The following is a 21203-nucleotide window of genomic DNA, read 5'->3' on the forward strand; positions in this document are numbered from 1 at the left end:
AGCCTTGGTAATTGTTACCCAGGTATTTGTCTTTCTGACGTGTCCCAGGTCACTTTCACATTGCTAGAAAACCTGTTGTTATTTTGAACTTAGAATATGTTGATTTTATTTACCATGGTAGTGGATCTGATAACAGTTGATATATTTGACTTTGCATCAGCTTCTGCCAGTGTGAAGACTGCTAGCAAAGCACCTGGGAGCGATAGCCCTGTATGCGTACTCTTGAGGCAGAGTGAAAAGTCAGGTTTTAGCAAAATCTGATTCAAGTTATTTATAAAGTGATCAATAAACACAATTTGTCAACTCAGGATAAGAATTGCAAATTGATGACAAAATATTAATTTTTTTCAAAGTCATTTTTTCACTGAAATCGGTGACTAGGCATGTAGGACTTTTTTAAGGCAAAACCAGATGTGCAGGTCCTCCTTCCTATCAAAGTTGCAGTTTTACATTTGCTCCAACCAGAGGCAAACAGTAAAGCTGGGGATGTTTTCTTGTGGTCAAAAATTAAACCATTGGCATTCATGGGGATTGCAAAGCACATACATAGTCTAAACACAGGAGCTGGGAGGATTGTGTCTACTTGACTTGTCTCTAGTGTCCAGGAATCTCAGAAACTACACACAAGACCTTTGTGCACATATTGACAGCACTGGAAATTGTGAGACTGAATAGCCTGAAGGAACTGCTGATAGTTTTCTCATGGTGATTACGGGAGCATTCACATGAACATTGCACCCACTGGTCCAGTACTGTTGGCCAAGCTTATTCAGACTCTGTTACTTTATCTGAATCGTACAAATTCTACTACCTTATCTAAGAAAAGTTTTAAATAGCCCATAGCTCAGCAACCTGGCTATGAATTACCAGGAACACCTCAAAAACAGCATTATGCACTGACTACTCATTGGATACAGAGGAGATTTTGGACTCTTTAAGAAGCCAGATCTGCCTGTCCTACACTACAGTATGTGATCCAGTGTCTGGTTGTTTGCTAAGACAGAGGCTTCGGTATACAAGATATAAACTTTAAGAGTTTGATCAAGATCATACAATTCATGGAGAAAACTGGGAAAAATACTCTTTCAGAAGTAAGGGCAGAACTTTGCCTCAGTTCCTCTGTTATCTAGGACATGAACAAAACAGAGCAAATACAATAAGCAAGCAGGTCCTTTTTTCTCCTTTGTGGTGAGGGGAGAGGAACGCTTCAGGAAGATGAGAGATTTATTTTGTTTTGTTGTGTTTTCTCAGAGGATTCCCTGATACAGTAGTCTTTTGAGGACCATGTAAAAATGTGATTATGTAGGAGCAGGAGGCTCATGTCTATTGACAACTTTGCTTGTTCTTTAGTTCGGGGAATTTCCAGATCTTTGCATGCTGCTTAAATGAAAAATGTGGAGTAGCTATTGGGATGGATGCCAGATTGACAACATTACACAGAGACTTGTGCAAGGTGCATTCAGAAACCCTTCTGGTTTCACAGTGTGCTATAATCCAGAACTTTGCTGTTGGAATTTTTCATGTGCAGAAGAAATTTGACAAAAATGGGTACTGTGGGAGAAGCTGGCTGTGCAATAATAATATTCTTGCCCGTTTGCTGAATGGGAGCATGTTATGGAATCTTTTCAAATCAGTGTCTGCTTTTTGAAGAGAAGACAAAAATACAGAGTATTGTGCAGTATTTACAGAATGACTTAGTCTTTTTTTCTTGAACATAATTAATTGCATAGGTAGATACTTGTGTGGAGCTATGCTAATTACTTTTACCTGTTTACATACCAGCTGTGTGACAGACAGGATATGTATGTACTTATGATTGATTTCTCAGTCCGATCTAGCTGCTAATCTGATTGTTTTCCTGCCTTAGGTCCTGGAAAAAGGCCAATGGCTAAGGCCCCTTTCTGTCTGAAAATGCACAATCCAATGCTAGATAATATCACACGACCAGGAAAACTACATTGGCCATAAAATCCTTTGTGCATTTGCCTTGCAAAGCATACTGGTATATTGAACAGCTCTGTGTTCACTGGGGATTTGGCCTCAGTTTGACCCACCTTTTCTGCACATAGAGATTTCTTATTTATTTATTTATGTATGTATGTATTTATTTATTTATTTGTCTGTCTGTCTGTCTGTCAGGTTTATTTATTTGTGATCTGGTTGCTGCAAGTTGACGTGCTGAGTGTTGCCTATTTCCAAGCGCTTACTGTGCTTCAGGAGGACTTTGTAGTGCTGGGGCCTCCACCCTGCTTTGTTCCTTAGGTGAACTCTGATTTTTTTCAAAATAGGCAGGAAATTGTGCTCTTTTCCTTTGGTCTATTTCTTTGGATGACAATGAAAAAGAAGTGTCCTCGCAGTCTAAATGGACAGTTGAAAAACAATATCTGGATGTCACCCATCCCTTCAGAAAATGAGACAAGCTTTCTGGTGCTTCCAGAAGGGATGCTGTGTCTATGAGCTGCTTGGATCTGGGAATATCTACCCTCATGTGTGACAGCTCTGTGAACTTAAGCCTTGCTATACTGTCCTTATCACTAAATGAAGACATCTCTAGAAGGCTTTTCTGTTATGTTACATTACATTGCAAATGGATGTTGCATTTCTTTATTATATATGACCAGGATGCTTGTCCACTCAGGGTTCAGAAGGAAAATGTGCAGTATTTGCCATGCTATCAAAGTTCCTTGAAATTTTCTTTCTGTCTTAGTCCTGGATGCTGAGTTTCTTTACAAAGAGAGTAAAATGTGATGTGTGCTTACTGAGCTTCATAGATAACAGCAGAGACTACAAAATAGAGAAGGAAGTATTCCCTAATACCAAGTTAGTTTTTCTTTCATGCTAATGTTTGAACTCATGTTGTTCAGCTGATTTATCTTATTATAAAGGGACCTCAGTTTTCTGTGATGACTATTGTATTTCAAAAGTTCTGCTTTTGAGTTGGTCATCAAGAGAGGGCTTATAGTATCACTGATAAGGATTTAAATTTTTCCATCGCTCGTGTGGTAGAGTTAATCCCATTATCCCAGACTTAGAACAGAATTTGCTGAAAACCATTTAAATGGTAGGAAATATCCATTATGTAGTGAGAGTGTCGCATGCTGGTTATTGAAGAGTTACCCTTGTGGCAGAAATCATAGTGGCAATATTAGGGCTGAGACTGTATTGTGGCTTCATGCTTTTCCCTTTGCACGTTGGTTGCTGGTAATTCTGGTGAAGCAGCGTATTAATGGAAAGGAAATTCCATAAAAATTTCAAAGTAGGAATAAAATGTAACATAACACCCAACAAATAGAAGCCTAATTGTAAACTTTAAATCTTTTTGTTTGTTGGACCTGCAGCGGTCTCCTCTTTAAATGACAACATATCAGATTAACATCCTGTTACCTAAATATTCACGCCATGTTTGGTCAGTAAATGTCCAGTATATTTAAAATGCTTTTCACATGGGTGTGTTTTTATTACCCTCCTCTAGTCAAAAGAGCCACAGTTCTGCTCATTCCCTCACATTTGGGGGAAGATATGAAACTGTTCCTGCTGTACAACACTCTTTTCAGCATCTTTGGGATGAGAAGGTATATGGGCTGGGTAAGTGTTTGAAGTACAGAGTGAGTTGCCTCCAATGCTTGCCTAGTTTGGAGTGAGTTGAAGGAACAGGAACATGGTATCAAAACACAACAAGCCAATTTATAGTCAGCAAACAGGATGATAAACTTCCTGGAAGCTTGTAGTTTATTGCTGTAGTTGATGTAAGTTTGTGCATTTTTTGAGCACTTCTTTTTAAGAACAACAACGAATTAAACAGTACACATATTCCGTCACCGTTTAGTTGCTGGAATTTATTTTCTGTCAAACTTAACTGTTAGGTTTAGTTGTATATTTTATTCTTCTAGTTAGTTGCAGTCTGTAGCAAACTTGAGAAGTCAAGACTAGTACTTAGTACCATAATTCAGTCAAACATATTTTAAGGATGTGGGCTGTCTGCTGCTATGTAGTTGGCCATACTATTTTAGGTTGGAAGGTGAAGGTCAAATCTCTTGGGAATGATGGTTTTGTTTAGCTATAGAGATAGCATCCATCATTGCACTGCAGTCTTCACAGTAGAAGAGGCTAGAAAAATAATTTGAAATGGAACTCCGTCTCTTAAAAAAAAAAAAAAAAGCTTGTGGAAAGTTTCTAACTCTGTGGATTTGGCAACTTTCCTCTGTACTTATCCCAGTTTCTTTCACATGCCACTGGAAAAAATAAAAGTGTAGCAATTAGTAACTTTTTAATAGTCAGTTTGGGGAAAGTAATATTCAGCCTGCAAGATCAAGTAACCTACTTTTCTTTTTGCTGCTTTCTGACGGGATTTCAGCCTGTTAGTGCACTTTTGGCTTCATTTGTGTGTGTGAAGTATTAGTTCTTCAGGGCTTGTGCTTCCTAATTTAAAGCAAACCTGTCTTCCCACAAGTTTTTCTTCCTCTTTCCCTTCATTTTTGGTATAATTGTGAATAATGCACATCCGGGAAGATGTTAAAAGAGAATGTGTTGCCCTGGCCTCACTGCCTCCCTGCTGCTGGTTCTTCCTACAGGCAGGATCAAAGGGAAGAAGGAAGATAAAGAGAATTCTACCAGGATCATGTATGGACCTGAAGACTGTCAGACTTGGTCTTGGCATCAGCTCTCCTCCTAAAGCTGCTCCCTAGCCATGGTATTGCTTCTGAGGCTATTTTGCCTGTATTTTCAAGCTGTCTCTGCTGATACAGTCATGCAGTGCCATGGCTCAGATGAATTTGTCATCTCTGAGACAGCTGTACTCTGTTCCTTAAAAGAGGGGAATCAGGCTTTGTAGTGGAGGATCAGCATCTTGTAGTCAAGAAGTGAATCTGTGGTCACAGTGGCTTTTATTGCCCAGCAGATGGGCCTGTGCATGGCTTACCATCTGAAAGTTCAATGCCTTTGGTTTGCCCAGGCATGGCAAACTGTAGTGGTCTATTATAGACAAGAGGAAAACTTGTGGAGGCGTCATTTCCTCACCCAGAGGAAGGACTGCAGGATCTAAAACTATTGAAGATGTTGGAATACAATACTTGATATTTATTTATGGTTTCTTGATTTCCTGGTCCCACTAACACTATTGTTCCCTTGTGTTGTTCTTAGAAGTCTGGTGTCTGGGGTTTTGAATGGTTTAGACAATTATTTTTTTTTTTTAGTTTGGAGAATAGGAACTGAAAGTACGTTCCTCATGACAAATTCATGAATGAAATAAAAATAATAATAATAAAAACAAATAAATATTCCTTATCCTTGTGTAACCTTATGTGGAAAGACTTGGTGAGACTTAGTTTGAGTAATCAACGTGGGTGTCTTGGTAAGCAGCATTATGTCCTGGTATGAGCAATATTCAGTGCTGTCAAACTCTGGCTGAGTATTAACAGACGGCAGTTGCCACCAAAGTGCTCTGCTTGTACTTGTCTGCAGTTACAGTGCAGGTGAGGAGGGCAATTCGTGTGATGCTACCGCAGCTGAGTCCTCTCCTTTTTTAATTTAAGTAGTGGTCTTAGACTGCCCCTGTGGACTGATTAGGAGTGGCAGTTTTTATTGTACTATTATTTACAGAGTTAATGTCTGAAAAAGTCCCCAATTCTCTCTGCTTCAGCTAGAGGATGGTTTAAAGCTTTTGATAATAGCTTAAAAGAATGAGCCTCTTATTTCAAGAAAAGGTAGTAATAAGCTCTCTCATCTTAAGGTCCCAGCATTCAGACAAAAATTTAATTAGGAAGGCAATGAAAATTGTACTGTAATCAGATTTTGTCTTTTGTTCTCTTATAAAAATAAATGAAAGGAGCAAGAACAGCCATGCAGTCTTCGTGTTCCTGAATAGGGAAAGGAGAAAAGAAAGGACCACTGAGAGAAGGAAAGCCTGTTAGTATGTGTGGGGTTATTTCTCCCCAGCATGCACACAGAATCCCGGTCCATATTTCTTGAAATTACACATTTATTTGACAGTATGGCAATCCAGCTAATGTGGATAAATTCAGATGGTATGGCTTTATTCCTGCAGCTGTATTCTGGATGTGAATATGCTCCATTTATTTTTCTAAAATCATGTCCTTGGTGATCATTGTATCCTTCAAGAAGTGAAACCTCTTTGATGGATGTAAACTGAGATTAGCATGTAAATATCCTGTGATATAATTAATGTTCACCAGATGTTTAGATGGTAGCATGAACAAAAAAGTTGGAGTGCTAGAATTTTTTTATCATGTACTCTTTCTGATAGTTATCAAGCCAATAAAGAAATTAAAGATGAACTGTTCTTTGCATTTGTGCAGTTGAAGCATCTCATGAATCAAATATAAGCCAGAAAAAATATTATTAATGATTGCATTTCCATGGAAATTGGCTCAAAACCATATAGGCAGATGAAAATTCATGAGACCAGTTCATGGCAGGCAATAGGGGCATGTAACAATCTTTTGTTTGTTATGAAGCTGTGTGTAAAATAATTTAAATTTTGGTGTGGTTGTATTCTTGTTGGAACAGAGTTAAGACAACTAACATCGGTATCTAATCTTCAGAAGGCAGTAGTTTCCTCATTTACTAATTTTATTCTTTAAGTTCTAGATTGAAATAAAAAAAAAAGTTTTTCAAGACAGGTTGCAAAAAATTGCATAGCTGTAATTGTAGTTTTTTCCATGGATGATACAAGAAATGTATTATTTTTTCCCAGCACTTGAAAACATTTGTTTGGAAATGAGAGTTTAAAGTCACAAATCATCTAAGTATACATGTGCCACTGCAGTATTTATTAAATACTTAAAAAAATGTATTTTAATTAAAATAGGTTTAGTTTTTCAAGGTGAATTTTAAGTCCACATCTTTTCACCAGAATATCTTTGATGGAGAATCGATCGTGGTTGTAATTTAATCTTTTAACACTGCGGTAAGATCCAGTTGAATGGGGTCCCATTCTTTCATTGAATTGTCAGTGATTCCTGTAGGATCCTGAATCAGAAGTGCTGGGGGTCTGACCCTACAAAACTGAAAGCTGGGTCTGTGCCGGTACTCAGAAATTGTAAACCTCAGTTTACTGCTGCAGCCAGTTGGATTTCTCAGAGTAGTCTAGTTGTTTAGTTTCTTCAACCTATCTACTCTTGATCATTTAGCAAGAAAAAAGATGTTAAAATTCAGGCAAAATACTCCAAGAAGAGAAGCAAGAGTTTGTCACCTTCTTACAGTAAAGTTGTGTGTTTCTGCTTTGAAACAATTTCTTTTTAATTCAGACCTTCGTGCCTTAAGTAATTACCATGGCTTTGGTCAGCCTTTCTGCGAAGAATTGCTTTGGTCAGCCTTGCTGACCAGATACCAGTGAATTCAGTGGTGTGTGCTGCCCTGGGAAGAGTTCATTACTAGATTACAAGAAGATCTCATTACTGTTGAGAAATTCTTTAATTTGTTTTCAATTCCAGCATGTGACAAAGTGGTACAAGGTGCAAGTGCTAAATAAGCTGCTGTTGGTAGCAATTAACACAGCCTGGGTTTTGTAGATGGGCTGTTTCTTGGTTTGGGATGGTGGGGTCATTCATATCAGTGTTACATTTCATTTAAAATTCTGAAATGCGAAAACTAGGAGTGATAGTAGGAGCTTTGATCTTAAACAAATATTAAATATCTAAAATTGTTTTATACAAGTGTGATAAGACTGTATTTGTCTGATGAAGACATTTTGTACTACATGATGGTACAGCAAGAATAGATATAATTATCTCTGTAAGCATGTGTGTTTCTATGTTTTGTTAAATACTCCCCATTATCACTATCTTCAAAAGTAGTCTGTCACTAAATTTATTGCTGGATAAATACATTACAGCTGAAACTGCTTTCTGACCTACTTACAAAGAGATTCTGCTCTCAGTGTTTGAATTTTCTTGTGAAGATGATCCAGTTTTCCAATGAAATTTTGAGAACTTCACAGCTTCACAAAAAGGGGTGGGGGGGAAAGAAGTGATTTAAAACTGCAAACACATGTAATTTCACCAGGGCAGGCGTATAGAACCTCTGCTTGATTTGTCTACCTGAATTCAAATATATCCTTGAACATTTGGATCAAAGATTAATGGCTCTACATATCTGTGTAGAAGGAGAATTACTGTTAAGACAATCTGCTGTCAGAATGGTTCCCCTGATGCAAAGTGTAGCGTATATAATCTTGGATTTCAAATTAAGGATCAAATTCATGGAGATGCTTCAGCCACTTTGTGCATGGGGGCTATTATTAAAGCCCACTTTAATGACCATTCTGGCTGCTTTGGGTGTTCTGGTACATCATTTCTTCACAGTTGTGATTGAATTGATTTACAGTTAATGCTACACATCCAAGGCCAGTGGAAAGGTTGCAGGTTAGTATTCTCTTAACGTTCAAATAAACTCTGGTTTACTGGACTTGAAATTTTAAGTTTTTTCCCCCCATGATTTGTAGGACATGAAAGCACGTGAGTGCAGCCATGATACTTGAACATATGAAAATTGCTGTGAAATTATTTCAAATTAATCTGGAAATGCAGATGTTACTGGGTGGAGGTAAACATGCTTGGGATAACTGTAAAAATATGGATTCACTTTAACTTTTGTTGTATTTCTTGGGAGCTTGTTCTCCATGATGCTTTTTTTGTTTACCCTACCTTTTGTTGACAGTAGTAAAGCCTTGCTTTTGGTCTAGGATTACTTGCTATGTTTTCAAGGCCTTTCCATGACTTACTGTTTGTATTTATTTAATAATTCTGCAGTACTATGTGTGTTACTAAACAAGTGGCTAGTGACTTCAGAAGCCCAGAGCATCTTAATGCTCTGTGAAGTAGGTAATTTAAAGTAATTCAGTTTTCTTAAAAGCTTGCTTTGCCTTGAAGATAACATTTCACAATGCATTTGAATAGTGACATCATCGTATTATAGATCCTCATGTCTTTTGATTATGCAGATTCTCAGTTTTGTATATTTTATAGGTGAAGCCAGAGTATATATAATTGTCTGGGAGTTTTACCAGAATAAGACTGTTGTCATAGTAAGAGACTCAGAAATGTGGCACATGATTGTTGCATGAAATGAGGCACCATTGCATATAAGCCTGTTAATTTGGTTCCATTTGGTCATCCCAGAATCTATCTAAGTGACAAGTGATAGGAATCAGGGATATGTATCCCAGACATAAGAGAGATTTCCTTATGCAGGGAAGTGTTCTGATTTCTACTGATTGGAAAATAACTAAATGGGATGTTCCTGCTTTCTTCTGTGATTGGGAGGGTACTTTTTGAAGGTGCTGTATTCACTAAAGCTTCTCTGTAGACTTTGTGAGGAATTGAAATTGGGATAGAAAACTGCTGTTTCATATTCTTCCCTGCTTCATATTTTTCTTGGCATAAGTGTGCAAATACAAATGGCAGCCAGAATTGGCACTGAGTAGTGTTTGAAAAGTACAGTTTATACAGCTCTGGCAATAAAAATTGTAGAACTCTCAAACACTCTAATTCCTATTTAGCATCTAACCCTATTAAACATTAAATAAACTCACAACTGAGGACTGTGCAATCCAATATTAGAAAAATAATGTATTATGTATTGAAAACTGAGCATATAAAAAGAGTTTGGTGGGCTCCCATTATGATCGACTGTCAGTAGTTTCAGGTTTTCTCAGTTTATAGGTAAAACAGGTAGTTTTTTTAATTGGCTGCCTTAATCATTAAGGATTTAATTAATTTTCATTGGTGCTGAGTCGGCTTTCCTCCCTTAATCAAATACAATAGGAATTAAACTTTAAATTTTAATTCTGAAAGTGGAGACATGATGTGTTATTTCAGGTTTCTTTTTCACAATTGGGGATAAAGATTATGGCTCTTTTAATTCTGGTGGATATTTTTGAGTCAGAAAAGACTCAAACTTGTTTTTAAAACATTTTAATGAACTTTGGCAAGCTAAAGAAGGGAGGTTAGCAGAGAATTACTTTCTTGTACTATTTTTGAGATTTGTAACTTATTTCTAAAATTGAATCAGAAAATCTAAAACATTCTTTCAAAGGGGTAATTTGTGTCAAATGTATTTCTTGACCGTTTTACACTTTCTGAAATTTGTGAGTTGCTGAAGGAAATAAAATTTGAAGTGGAGAATTAAAAAGTTTTCTCAGAAATACTTTGGAAGTGTTTAGTTCTTCCAAATCTGTGTTCTCCTACTAAAAAAAAAAAGTTTAGAAAAATCATCATTTTGGGAGTAAAAATTAAGTGAAAATTCAAGATTTTTTTTATTAGAATAAACAGACATGTCTGCATAAAAGAAGCAGAAGCTATAGTATGAAGTATAAAAGTTTCAAATGTATTTATTATTTTCTAATTATTACTGCAGTTTAATGGGAACATACTGTTACTTCTAGATGTACAGTTGCTCTGAAGTTTCCTAATTTCTTGTTCTGATTTGCTGGTAGCGGACACAGCTGATTTCACTGAGATTTCCCAGTAAGAACCTAGTGTTCTGTAAATTCAGGAAACTGCTGACTTTTATGAGGTAGACTTTGTTTGTAGACGTCATTTCTTTTCCATTCCACTTGAGTGATACAAGATCAGTTGTATTATTAGCAGTATATTATTCACTTTGTAACATGCACCAACAGGACCGTATGTATTACCAGAGGGAATTCCACATACATGTGAACATCTTTCAATCCAGAGTATCTTCAGTCCAGAGTATCTTTTTCTTCATCAGGAAATCTTCAAAATACAATGAAGATTAATCTTGTACCTCTTCACAAGCATGCTGGAAACATTTTATTTATTGATATGGACGCTTCTTTTTTTGTCGGTTGATCTGTTGCAATCTCAGCAGTCTGTTCAGAAATTCATATGGGACAGGCAAATCTCTCTTTCCCCCTTACCCTTCCAAAGACTGTCCGTTGGTGGTGCTGAGGCTGGAATCTAACCTGTTTGTAGTTTTAATGGGATAAAGGCCCAGTTAGCAGCAACCCATGTTGCATGAAATATTTGCCAAGAATATTAGGCAGACTGTCTTCTGCTCAGCTTGCAGATGGGTGTGTTATGCTGGTTTATGGCCTTTCTCTAAAGCTTTAGTTAAGCTACATTTTAATCAAGAAAGAATTTAGATGATCTTCTAGCAGCTCTCTGCACATGGCTTCAGATTGTAGCAGCATATGTGAGCTGGCCCAACATCCAGCCTCTGATTTGGTAATTCACTTAGGCATGATCTTAACTGTGAGTATGTGAGTAACTCCATCTTTACTCACCAACCAGACTTGACTTGACCTGCAAGAGCATAGCTAGTCCTCAGAAAACCATTCTCCCCACATGAAGATATCAGATGTGAGTGTTGGGATCCTTGACATCTGGGAAGAAAAGGGAACAGATACCTTCTGATTCTGGCCAGGAAAAGGTTGTACTAAATCTTTTTGAGAATGGCTTCAGGACAAGGAAGAGGGTGGAGACATCTGACTTCCTGCTTGGCTGAGGGGAACTGGACTTTGACTATAAATCCCTTCCTGTCATCTGCTGTGGAGCTGAAAGGAAGGAAGGGATCAAAAGTGAAAGCACAGTCATAGCTCAGGTGATTTTAGAGGTGGGGGAGATCAGTTTAGGGCGCAGTTCCTCATCAAAGGAGGAAACTAAGTTAGCAGTCTCGGTGGGCATAATAGGATGAAGAAAATGTGCAGTATAGAGTTGAAAAATATTGTCAGTGGTGAGGGAAATATGGAAAGGGTGATTGAGACACAGGACAGGGTGAGGAAAGGTTTTCTTGCTCTTCTCTTGGAAGAAGTTTTCTGACACAATAGAGAAAAACTTTATCAGAAAATAAAAGATTATACATGATGGAGAAAGGGTTAAGATTATCCCAAAATGTGGCAGTGTATTCACAATGTATGACAAGGTTCTAGAAGATCCATGTTTCTTCAATGCAATAATTTTTGTGTGTGTGTTTACTTCTAAATTCATGTTTACTTTAAGGAAGGAAGCCAGGGATGCTCTTTCAGGCAGACTCGTTCCCCTTTGGGGGCATTCTGAATGAATGGAGAAGGGAATAGTTCTGTCTGTTGTGAAAGGAAATTAGCACTAGAATGGAAAATATTGCAGATGCATCCATCTATTCCCCTGTCCTTACAGGCAGCAGAATCTGAAGCCAGCTTTGAAAGTGGCTGTAGTAGGTGCAGTAGGGAGAAAGAATACATCTGATCTTGGCTCACGCTCTCACTGCTGGTTTTGATTTATCCAGTCCTGCAGGCAAGATGGGAGAAACAGGTGGTGCCTCAGCTGGTGAATTACTGGAGAGAGGAGTCTTTTGTTCAGTAGCAGAAGCCAGCCTGAGCCTCTGCTGCCACTGCTTCTGGCACAGGTTAATGGGAAGAGGAGGGTAAGCACACAGCGCTTACCACAGCTGCTATTGCTGCTGCTCTACTGAGATTGTTTTTTTGTGGCAAAATCAAGCAAAAGTGCTTCAACAAAACTGGCGTGGTGTTCTTCTGGGACCTGGAGTCTGACGTGCATTAATTACAGTGTACAGGACCTCAGACTCCTGTGCAAAACACTACCTCAGTGTCTGCAAGCTGAATTAGCCATGATAAGAAAATACATTGGGCTAGTCACCTATGATCTTGAGCAGTTTTCTTCCAAAGTGTAGGTCTCTGTGTTCTCCCTAGGATAATTTTGAATATTGTGAAAAGAGCAAAATATTTTCCAGCATCCAGATGTCTATAGATACACTCAGAATGGAAAGAAAAAGCACAAAAATCACAAGTGTTTCAAAATTTGTGAAGACAATGCTATTATTGTAGACACAAAATTGTAATATGTGAACATTTTCCTTGTTGTGGCTTTCTTCTAGGATTTTGTCTTTTAGCAGTGTGCAAAATAAGATTTTATTCAGTTTTAATGTACAAAACATCTTGCTAGCTTTATTCAGCAGGCTTCAATAAGATAGATTGGGTGCTTCAGTTGAACTGGTTTTCCTAAAGTGAAAATATACAGGAAATGACCTTATTAAAGATATGTATGTTTCTGCAGTGCACCTTGTTTTTGTTTATGACAGTATAGATTTAGGGGTAGAAACAACGTTAAAAAGTCTAGGGGAAAAAAAACCCTTTAATTCTTTTTTTCAAATGAAAAAGCATATTTCTTTCTAGGCTCACAAAAGTAGGATGATTGCTTTCAGAAAAAATAGTTACATGTATTTTGTGATCCAGGTGCTCTGACATAATTTCAAGACTTAATTTCTTGTCTGTTGAGAAGGCAAAAACTCTTTGTACCCTGGGAATCTTCTGCAGACAGACTTCTTTGTCTTCCCTGATTTCATTCCAGATGCCAGAGAAGTCATTTGTGCTGTTGGCAGCTTCTTGTGCTATCTGTAGTGGTGGTGTGTTTTGGGTTTTTTTTCCTTTTTCATATTTTTTTTCCCAACACATAGAGCAACTATGGAGAAAAAAACCCTCACCGAACAACCCAACAATGCTACTCTTATTTCGGTAAGACCCGAAGTAAAATCCCTGTAACAGGAACTCAGTGTGTGTTCTCTGAAACACACTGCCTTCCAAAATGGCAGTAGATCAACAGATAGGCACACACATTAGTGTTTATTTGGCATAATGAACAGATTCTTTCATAAGTCTTTGAATTTGGATTTTCAGTCCCAGTGTTTCCTATAGTGTGTTACAGCAGTGTCAGGCAAAGGGTAAAAGAGTTAGAAACAGGGACTAGTAGAGAAATATGTAAAAGTATTTTGTGGGTAATAAATACACATTCATGAGAAAAGGATATAGTTGCCTTCATTGTTATTATTAGTATGGAATCTTCTGCAAATGTTCTGTGTAATGCTTTGCCACATTTCTCAAAGGTAGAGGCAAATTGCCCTACTCCTTACCAGTGTGATACATAGCCAGAAATAAGAGGTTTTATGTCCCAAGTAGGACCTGAGTGGAGTTAAGGAACCTAAACTGTTATCCTAAATATTTTATATATAGCTGCTCCCTTATTCTGAAAGACTCAGTCAGCACCCCAGGTTTCGGTCTGAATTTGTCAAACTTCTAAAGGTGTGCCTCTTCGTGTTTAGTATTTCTCAGCATTCTTGGGCATTTCTTCTCCAAAGCAGCTATACACTGATCATTTGGATGCCATTTTGTGTTAATGAAGTTTCCAGAAGGATGCCTGAGGAAGTTCAGGTTTGTCATTTGAATGTCAGACTTTGCAGAAGCAGGGGTTGTAGCAATCTGAGTGACTCAAGGATATTCCTAGAATGACAGTTTTCCATAGACACTTCTAAACATTGGTAGATGAAACTGGATTATTTATTTATTTTAATGTAAACAACAAACATCCTCTCTTTTATCTTTCCTCTTCACTTGATCTTTTAAATACAGACTTCACTTTGTGGTACTCAGCCAGCTTCCTCCTCTGAAATGTTTGCTGGAGATCTTTTAAAAGAGCCATCAGCAAGAGTCATGCTGGCAGAAAGTGCCAGGAGCAGCAGACCTCCATTCGCAGTACTGCAAGGGTGAATCCATGTACTATAGCAACCTAGTTAGAATGCTGGTAGCCCAAGATGAAAATTTGGAGAGTTTTGTTATGTTAAGCTAAACTACATGGCTTTGCTGTTACTTGAGGAAAATCAGAATTGAAGATAAGTTAAGGGAAACTCTGGAATACACTTGAAAAGCTTTGAGAAAGTTGAGGTTCACTGTCTAGGTGACAAGGGTCTGGAATCCTGGGGTGCACAGGGATACACATTATTCTCTGCGTTTGATGTTGTGGTAAGAAACATCTACACTAATGTAGATTAAATCTTGAAGTAACCTCAGCAAGATGTGCAATATACTCCAGGAAACAAAGATGAGTCATGATTTACTGACAAGTGTGCATGATAAATGAAACTGCTTTAAGTTTGAGCTGATTTGTGCTTTGGTGGTTTTTTTGGTTGTTTGTTATTTTGGGGGTTTTCCTTTTTTTTTCATGAGCATGGGAATCATGTATGCCGATTGATTTCTACAGTTGTTTGCTCAGTCCAGGAGCAGGGGCTGTTCAGCTGTGTCCTTGCAATTTGTAATACTTTGCTCCGTCATGTAATTTGGTGCTCGGTAATGAGTGTGGACTTTGAGCAGCAGGCTTGAAGTTACGGTATAATTTTTAGAAACCACTCTGTGCTATTTCAGAGGAGTTTCTGACTTCTTTGTGTGTGTTCACTTCTTTAATGAATCCTAAATTGGCTGAGATGTCCATTTTACTTCTCTTTCATTTTTGTACAGGTGTGTTTTTTCTATGGTTAGTAATCGTTTATGCAGTGTATTTTCAAAAGCTGCTATGAACTTTTTTCTGTTGGCTCAGCAGCTGTCAACTCCTGAGTAGTTTCTGTGCATCTTTATATATTTTCCTTTTAAGGTCTGTTCTATGTTGGGGTCCTCCTTAAAGCTGTGTCTACAAATGACCTGCTTTTTCTTTGTGTACTAATTTTTGAAGAACTTTTCTTGGTTGTCCTTAGCTGATGTTCAGATAATACTGGAGCCTCTTGAATAATCATCTGTCTCTCAGGCCTACTGCGTGTTCACACCAGTTCAGAGACATAGGCGTTTCCATAGTCAAAGGGCTGGATTAAGTTATTTTACACTGTAACAAAAACAGTTACTTCTCTACCCTCCCGCCTGGTGACAGCTGGCCTGTTCTCCCTAGCAATGTCCCAGAGCAGAGGTGCGGTGTGTGTGGAGTCAGTGCTGTCTTCTCTGTTCCAGGAAGGGAGTTGGTGAGGGTATTTGCATAATGGAACCTGGGTTTCATTGTTGCTTTGCATTACTCACTCCACAGCAGATGAAATACACCAAGGATGGGTCTTGGTGGCAAGTGGATGGAGGTAGACATCTCCATCCTGCCTGCACTCCTTGAATTCTCTTACACAACTCTTCTAGAAAACACGAGTATTTCAATTATTTTGAGATACGTGTGGCTTCATAGTGCTCTCATCTAAGTGCCCTGAAAGGTTCAAATGGTCACATCCACTGATTTGTGGGACAGTATTATGATTTTTTCAGGAAGCAAATCCGCATTGATAGGGACAACAAGTCTTTAGGAAAAACCGGAATTGTGACTACACTACTCCTGCAGTATGAGTGCAGCAACATAACATACGGGCTTGCACCATGTTGCTCAAAGGGGCTGAAATCATCCTAAGCCTCCCTACCTTAATCAGTGACTTGTGTCTGGGTTCTGTGTTTGGGTTTTCTGGGATTCAGTTTCTGATAACCTCTGCAGATGTGGGGTCTGAGACAGTGCTGCTTGGGCAGCTCTGTTTATTGCAACTGATGTATATTCTTTTTGACCTCATGACTTTTGGCTAGTGTCTTGAATCACTCAAGAATAACTAATGCTGCAGCTTCCAGGTTGGTCTCAGTTTTGCCTTCAGCCAACTGAATGTTCACCTTCCTTCACAGTTACAGGAAATGAAGAACTTCTGGGATAACATGAGTGTGGATGAGCAGTATGTTTGGTCTATGGGGAAATAATTTGAACAGAGAGAGATTACAGATAGTAAAAATAGACATGAGTTTCAGATGTAGTTCTTGCAATTCCGCCCACCCCCCCAAGTGAATTTAAAACTGTTGGCTGGTTCTTTCAAAGATTAATTTAGAATCACAGAGTGTAACAGACTTTCACTCTATGTGGGATTGCTTGTACACTGTACAGGTGATGCACACAGCAAATTTGCCATAACCCCTGTGGATATTTATAGCAAGGAAGGATATAAAAGGCTGTCGTCCACCAATGGTTAACTGCTGCAAATGAATTAATGGCATTTTTTACCATCAATAAAACATTAGAAAGAAGGCACAAATAGTCAAAAAAAGAGGGGTTTAAAGAATTAGAAAAACTGCATCGCTGTGGATCACTGTAGAGAGTTATATGAAGCATACAATATACTGGCAATATTCCAAAAATAATTCTGTTTATGTCCTGGATAACTAGATTTGTCTCTTCAGTAACAAAATTGTGTAATGCCAGTTACATAGTCTTTTTCAGCAGAGAAAGGATCACTGCTTGGGAATGAAAATGTTCAAGTCCCAGCAGAGAGAAAAAAAGGGTTGCTGTGACTGCTGTACTTCCACACAGGGGTTATTTATTGCCTCTTTTATGGAATTTGCACCATGCCAGAATTTAGATGAGTTCATGTACAGTGTACAATGCACAGTGACTTGAAGCTAAATGGTTATGAAAGACATGACGTTTGTGCATTTGTGGTGCCAGTTTTTAATGACTAAAGAATATGCATGTCTGTGTGAAGAATTTTAATGTAAGAATTCAGTCTACAGTGTGTAGATATTTTCAGAATGTCCCCAAGTCTTTGTAATGGAATGAGTTCCTAAAAATTAATTTTATCCTTTGTGCCTAAATGTGGTTTATTTCTTTTGGAATAATTTACTGTACATTGCTCTTTCTTGTTGTCTCTAGTTCTTGAACATGAAGTATAAGAAAACTTACTGTTTTGGTATTTCATTAGTGATATTACTATCTTCTCATTTGATCCGCAGGGATAAGGTTCTTTGGGGTGGAAGAGTGGACATTTTCATTAAGTAAAACCAGATGCATCTGACTTGTTTGAGCCAATTTACTTTATAATAGGTTTGATTACTAATATAACTCTTACTTGTGGTTACTAAGGTAAAAGTTACATTTCATAGTAGTACCTCCTGACTAGTTTTAATTTAGAAATTAGTGGATTATTTTGGCTTGTCTTGTAGTCAATTTGTAAAGTGCTAGAATGAGATTTTGAAAATGGCCCATTTTGCTCTTGCTTGATTGTAGTATGAGTGCAGGGTGGAAATGGCATTTCAGAGAATGTTAGTTTCTCAGCTTCATTCATACTTCACTATTTACCTCTTTAACACTACGTAGATAGCGTTTTATATCATGTTAGGATGACAGGAGTACTAAATGCTTTATAAATAAAACACTTGTTTTAAAATCCAAATAATATTCTTATGTGACGCCAAAGCGTAAGAAATTTGGGAAAGAAATTATAAGTGTAAAATGCCAAAAGTTGTTTGAGTCTTCTTGAAATGTTTTTCCTTATTTGTCTTATTTCATGCAGGCTTTCCTTCACCGAATGATCCAATGTGCTACAGCCAAAGTGGATAAAAATGTCACAGAAGAGACAGTTAAGGTTAGTCTAATTGCATATTTCTTCTGTTTTGTATCTGATGTTTTATTTATGTATGCTTTATTCTTTTGCAGATGTTGTTTTCAAATATTGAAGATATTCTTGCAGTTCACAAAAACTTCCTGTCCCTGGTGGAGGAGTGCTTACAGCCAGAACCTAATGCGCAGCACGAAGTTGGAACCTGCTTTCTTCATTATGTACGCTATCTTTTATTACAGCCTTATTTCACGTTTTTCCTTTATTAATTGTCTTTTATTAATTACTGTTATGGTGATGAGTGTACATAATCACGAGGACAAAATACAACTTGATTGCATAATGTGGAGTACTTTGAGATTATCTCTTGGTTACTGTCATTTAAAAAAAAAAAAGGTGTAAAATGGAGAATGAACATATCAAATGGGCAACATGTGTTTGAGAGGTGCAAGGCTCAGGGTTGCATGAAACAGCAAAAGTAATAGTATGCTTTATTTTTATTCTGATTTATGTATATATTTATAATAAAATTCTATTTTATTATAAATATATATTATATATAAAAATATTTTATTATGAATAAATTATTTTATTTATTATATAATTAATAAATATATTGTTATTATATATTTATTATTTAGTTTTTATTATTAAAGGGTATTTATACCCTTTGATGCTAAGCATAAATGTGAATATTTAACAAAGAATTACATATGCTGGGTAAAATATCTCCATGGTTCTGGACTGTGAAGATATTTTACTTCTGACAGTTGCATTACTTCCACAAGTATGTTTGTGTGCCCTGTAGTAATTGTTTTCTAGAACTATTATTTTTCCTGTTGGAGCAAAACAAGGATGTCAGCGTTACAGAGCTCTGCAAAATCAGGACAAGTTAGTTTGCTTTGGTTTGCAGGCCTAACAAAAAGTCTAGGTTTCATTGTTATCTCTGGTTAGAGTCCTGTTTGTTTGCTAAGTCTTTGTTTATTCATTGTGAGAGAAGAGAATTATTAATGGTTCAGGAAACATTTTACAGAAGTTGAGTAACATCAGTTTTTGACTCTACAGAAGTATGGATCATATTTGCAAATAAGTGTTTGCAGATGAAAAAGGTAATGATGTCAGCAAATAAGCCTCTTGTGCATTTTCTTCCTAGGTTTTTTTTTTCCCCCCAGTGTTTTGTGATAGTTCAGCCTCTGAAATTTTTTAGCAAAACCTTATGAAGTTCAACAGAGACAAACAGGGAAAACATAATCCAGGAGTGCAGCACAGGCTGGGATCCACCCGGCTGGGGAGCAGCTCTGTGGAAAGTGACCTGGGGGTCCTGGTGGACCACCAGCTCACTATGGGTGAACACTGTGCTGCTGTGGCAAAGAAAGCCAACAGGATGCTGGGTTGCATCAAGGGCATCACCAGGAAAGATAAAATAGAAGATAAAATAGTAATTATCCCACTTTATTCGGCACTTGTCAGGCCACACATGGAATACTGTGTTCAATTTTGGTCCAAGCTATATAAAAGAAGATGTGGAAAGGCTGGAGAGGGTCCAGAGAAGGGCCACAAAGATGATCAAAGGACTGGGAAGCCTGCCATATGAGGAAAGGCTGAGAGAAATGGGTTTGTTCAGCCTTGAAAAAGGAAGGCTTAGACGAGACCTTATCACCATGTTCCAGTATTTAAAGGGTAGCTACAAAGCAGGTGGAGACTCACTTTTTACAAGAAGTCACATGGGTAAGACAAGGGGTGATGGATACATAACAACAGGTATGTGTTACTCCTGGGGAGATTCCGATTGGACGCGAGGAAAAATTTTTACAATAAGAGCAATCAGCCATTATAATAATTTCCCAAGGGAAGTGGTGGATTCCTCAACACCGAACACTTTCAAGGTTTGGCTGGACAGGGTGCTGGGCCATTTTGTCTAGACCATGCTTTTGCCAAGAAAGGTTGGACCAGATGGTCCTTGAGGTCCCTTCCAACCTGGTATTCTATGATTCTATGATTGAAATTCCCAAGTGATGCTTCCAGACTGTTCATAATTCTAATTTGAGGCTGGGCCTTAAATAATAAACGTAGAAGGAAAAGCTGACCTTCCAAAATGAAAACTATATTGGTTATTAGCTTTGAAAAGTATTAATTCCATGTTTTATTAATTAAAAAAAAAAATCAAAATGGCAAGTGAAGAACAATGTATTTCTTTGTTTCTGCAGAAAGAGAAATTCCGTATCTATGATGAATACTGCAGTAACCATGAGAAGGCACAGAAAGTTCTTCTTGACCTTAACAAAATAAGAACAGTGCGGACGTTTCTTTTGGTAAATAAACTTTGAACTGGTTATGGTATTAAGCTTAATACTTTTGACTGGGCAGTAAGTTGTTAGCACTGTCACCTCCACCATAACAACTACAAGCACACCTGCAAGTGGTTAGCAGGCGGTTTCAGCTGGGGATGGTGTTTCTAGGGGAAGTGGTTGCCTATGCCATATTTTCACTGCTGCACTTGAAGCTGCGTGTAATACAGCATTATAGGCAGTGTGCCTTGAACTTGCTGATCAAGAGTCAAGGGTGTAAAATCAGCTGTGTCTGTAGAAAGGAAAAGGAATAGGATAAGATATATAAGGAGGGATAGGGAAAGAAATTACAGAAAGGGGGCTGGAGGACTCATCAGTACTTCTGAAGAGAAGGTTCATGTTCTGGTATTGTAGCCACAGCTGTGCCAGACAGGAAAATGTTTTGTTATGGATCACAGGAGTAGCCGTCCTGATCTTAGATGCTGACTTAATATGAGGTCAAAAGAAACAACTACACAATAAGTCTTTCACTGTATAAAGCAAATAAAGGAGGGGTTTTAAAATGTTATGACAGTTGACAGGCCTCATGATTTTCTCACAGAAAAAACAGTTTCCATGTAAATACTGAGTTTCCTAATAGTTGACATAAATTGTTAAAAGAAGGATTCAGCGTGGAATCATTTTTGTGTTTTCCTTCATGGTGTCTTGTGATAACAAGGTCGGCTTTGAAATGTGGAGCCTACTATATTGGAACTTCAATACCTGAGAAGGTGT

The 21203-nt window shown here is 37.7% G+C and overlaps 1 protein-coding gene across 2 annotated transcripts in view; it reads left to right on the top strand.

Annotated features, from left to right (window-relative positions):
* Window positions 1–21203, top strand: part of PREX2 (phosphatidylinositol-3,4,5-trisphosphate dependent Rac exchange factor 2) — a 181113-nt gene that overhangs the window by 31189 nt on the left and 128721 nt on the right. For both annotated transcript variants that reach the window (XM_040587069.1, XM_040587070.1), the window contains 3 exons: window positions 18097–18168; window positions 18240–18362; window positions 20349–20453. In XM_040587069.1, coding sequence (XP_040443003.1) covers window positions 18097–18168; window positions 18240–18362; window positions 20349–20453 — 300 coding nt within the window. The remainder of the gene's footprint in view (window positions 1–18096; window positions 18169–18239; window positions 18363–20348; window positions 20454–21203) is intronic.

This window comes from Falco naumanni, chromosome 3 (assembly GCF_017639655.2).
Source record: "Falco naumanni isolate bFalNau1 chromosome 3, bFalNau1.pat, whole genome shotgun sequence".
In the NCBI taxonomy this organism is placed as follows: domain Eukaryota; kingdom Metazoa; phylum Chordata; class Aves; order Falconiformes; family Falconidae; genus Falco; species Falco naumanni.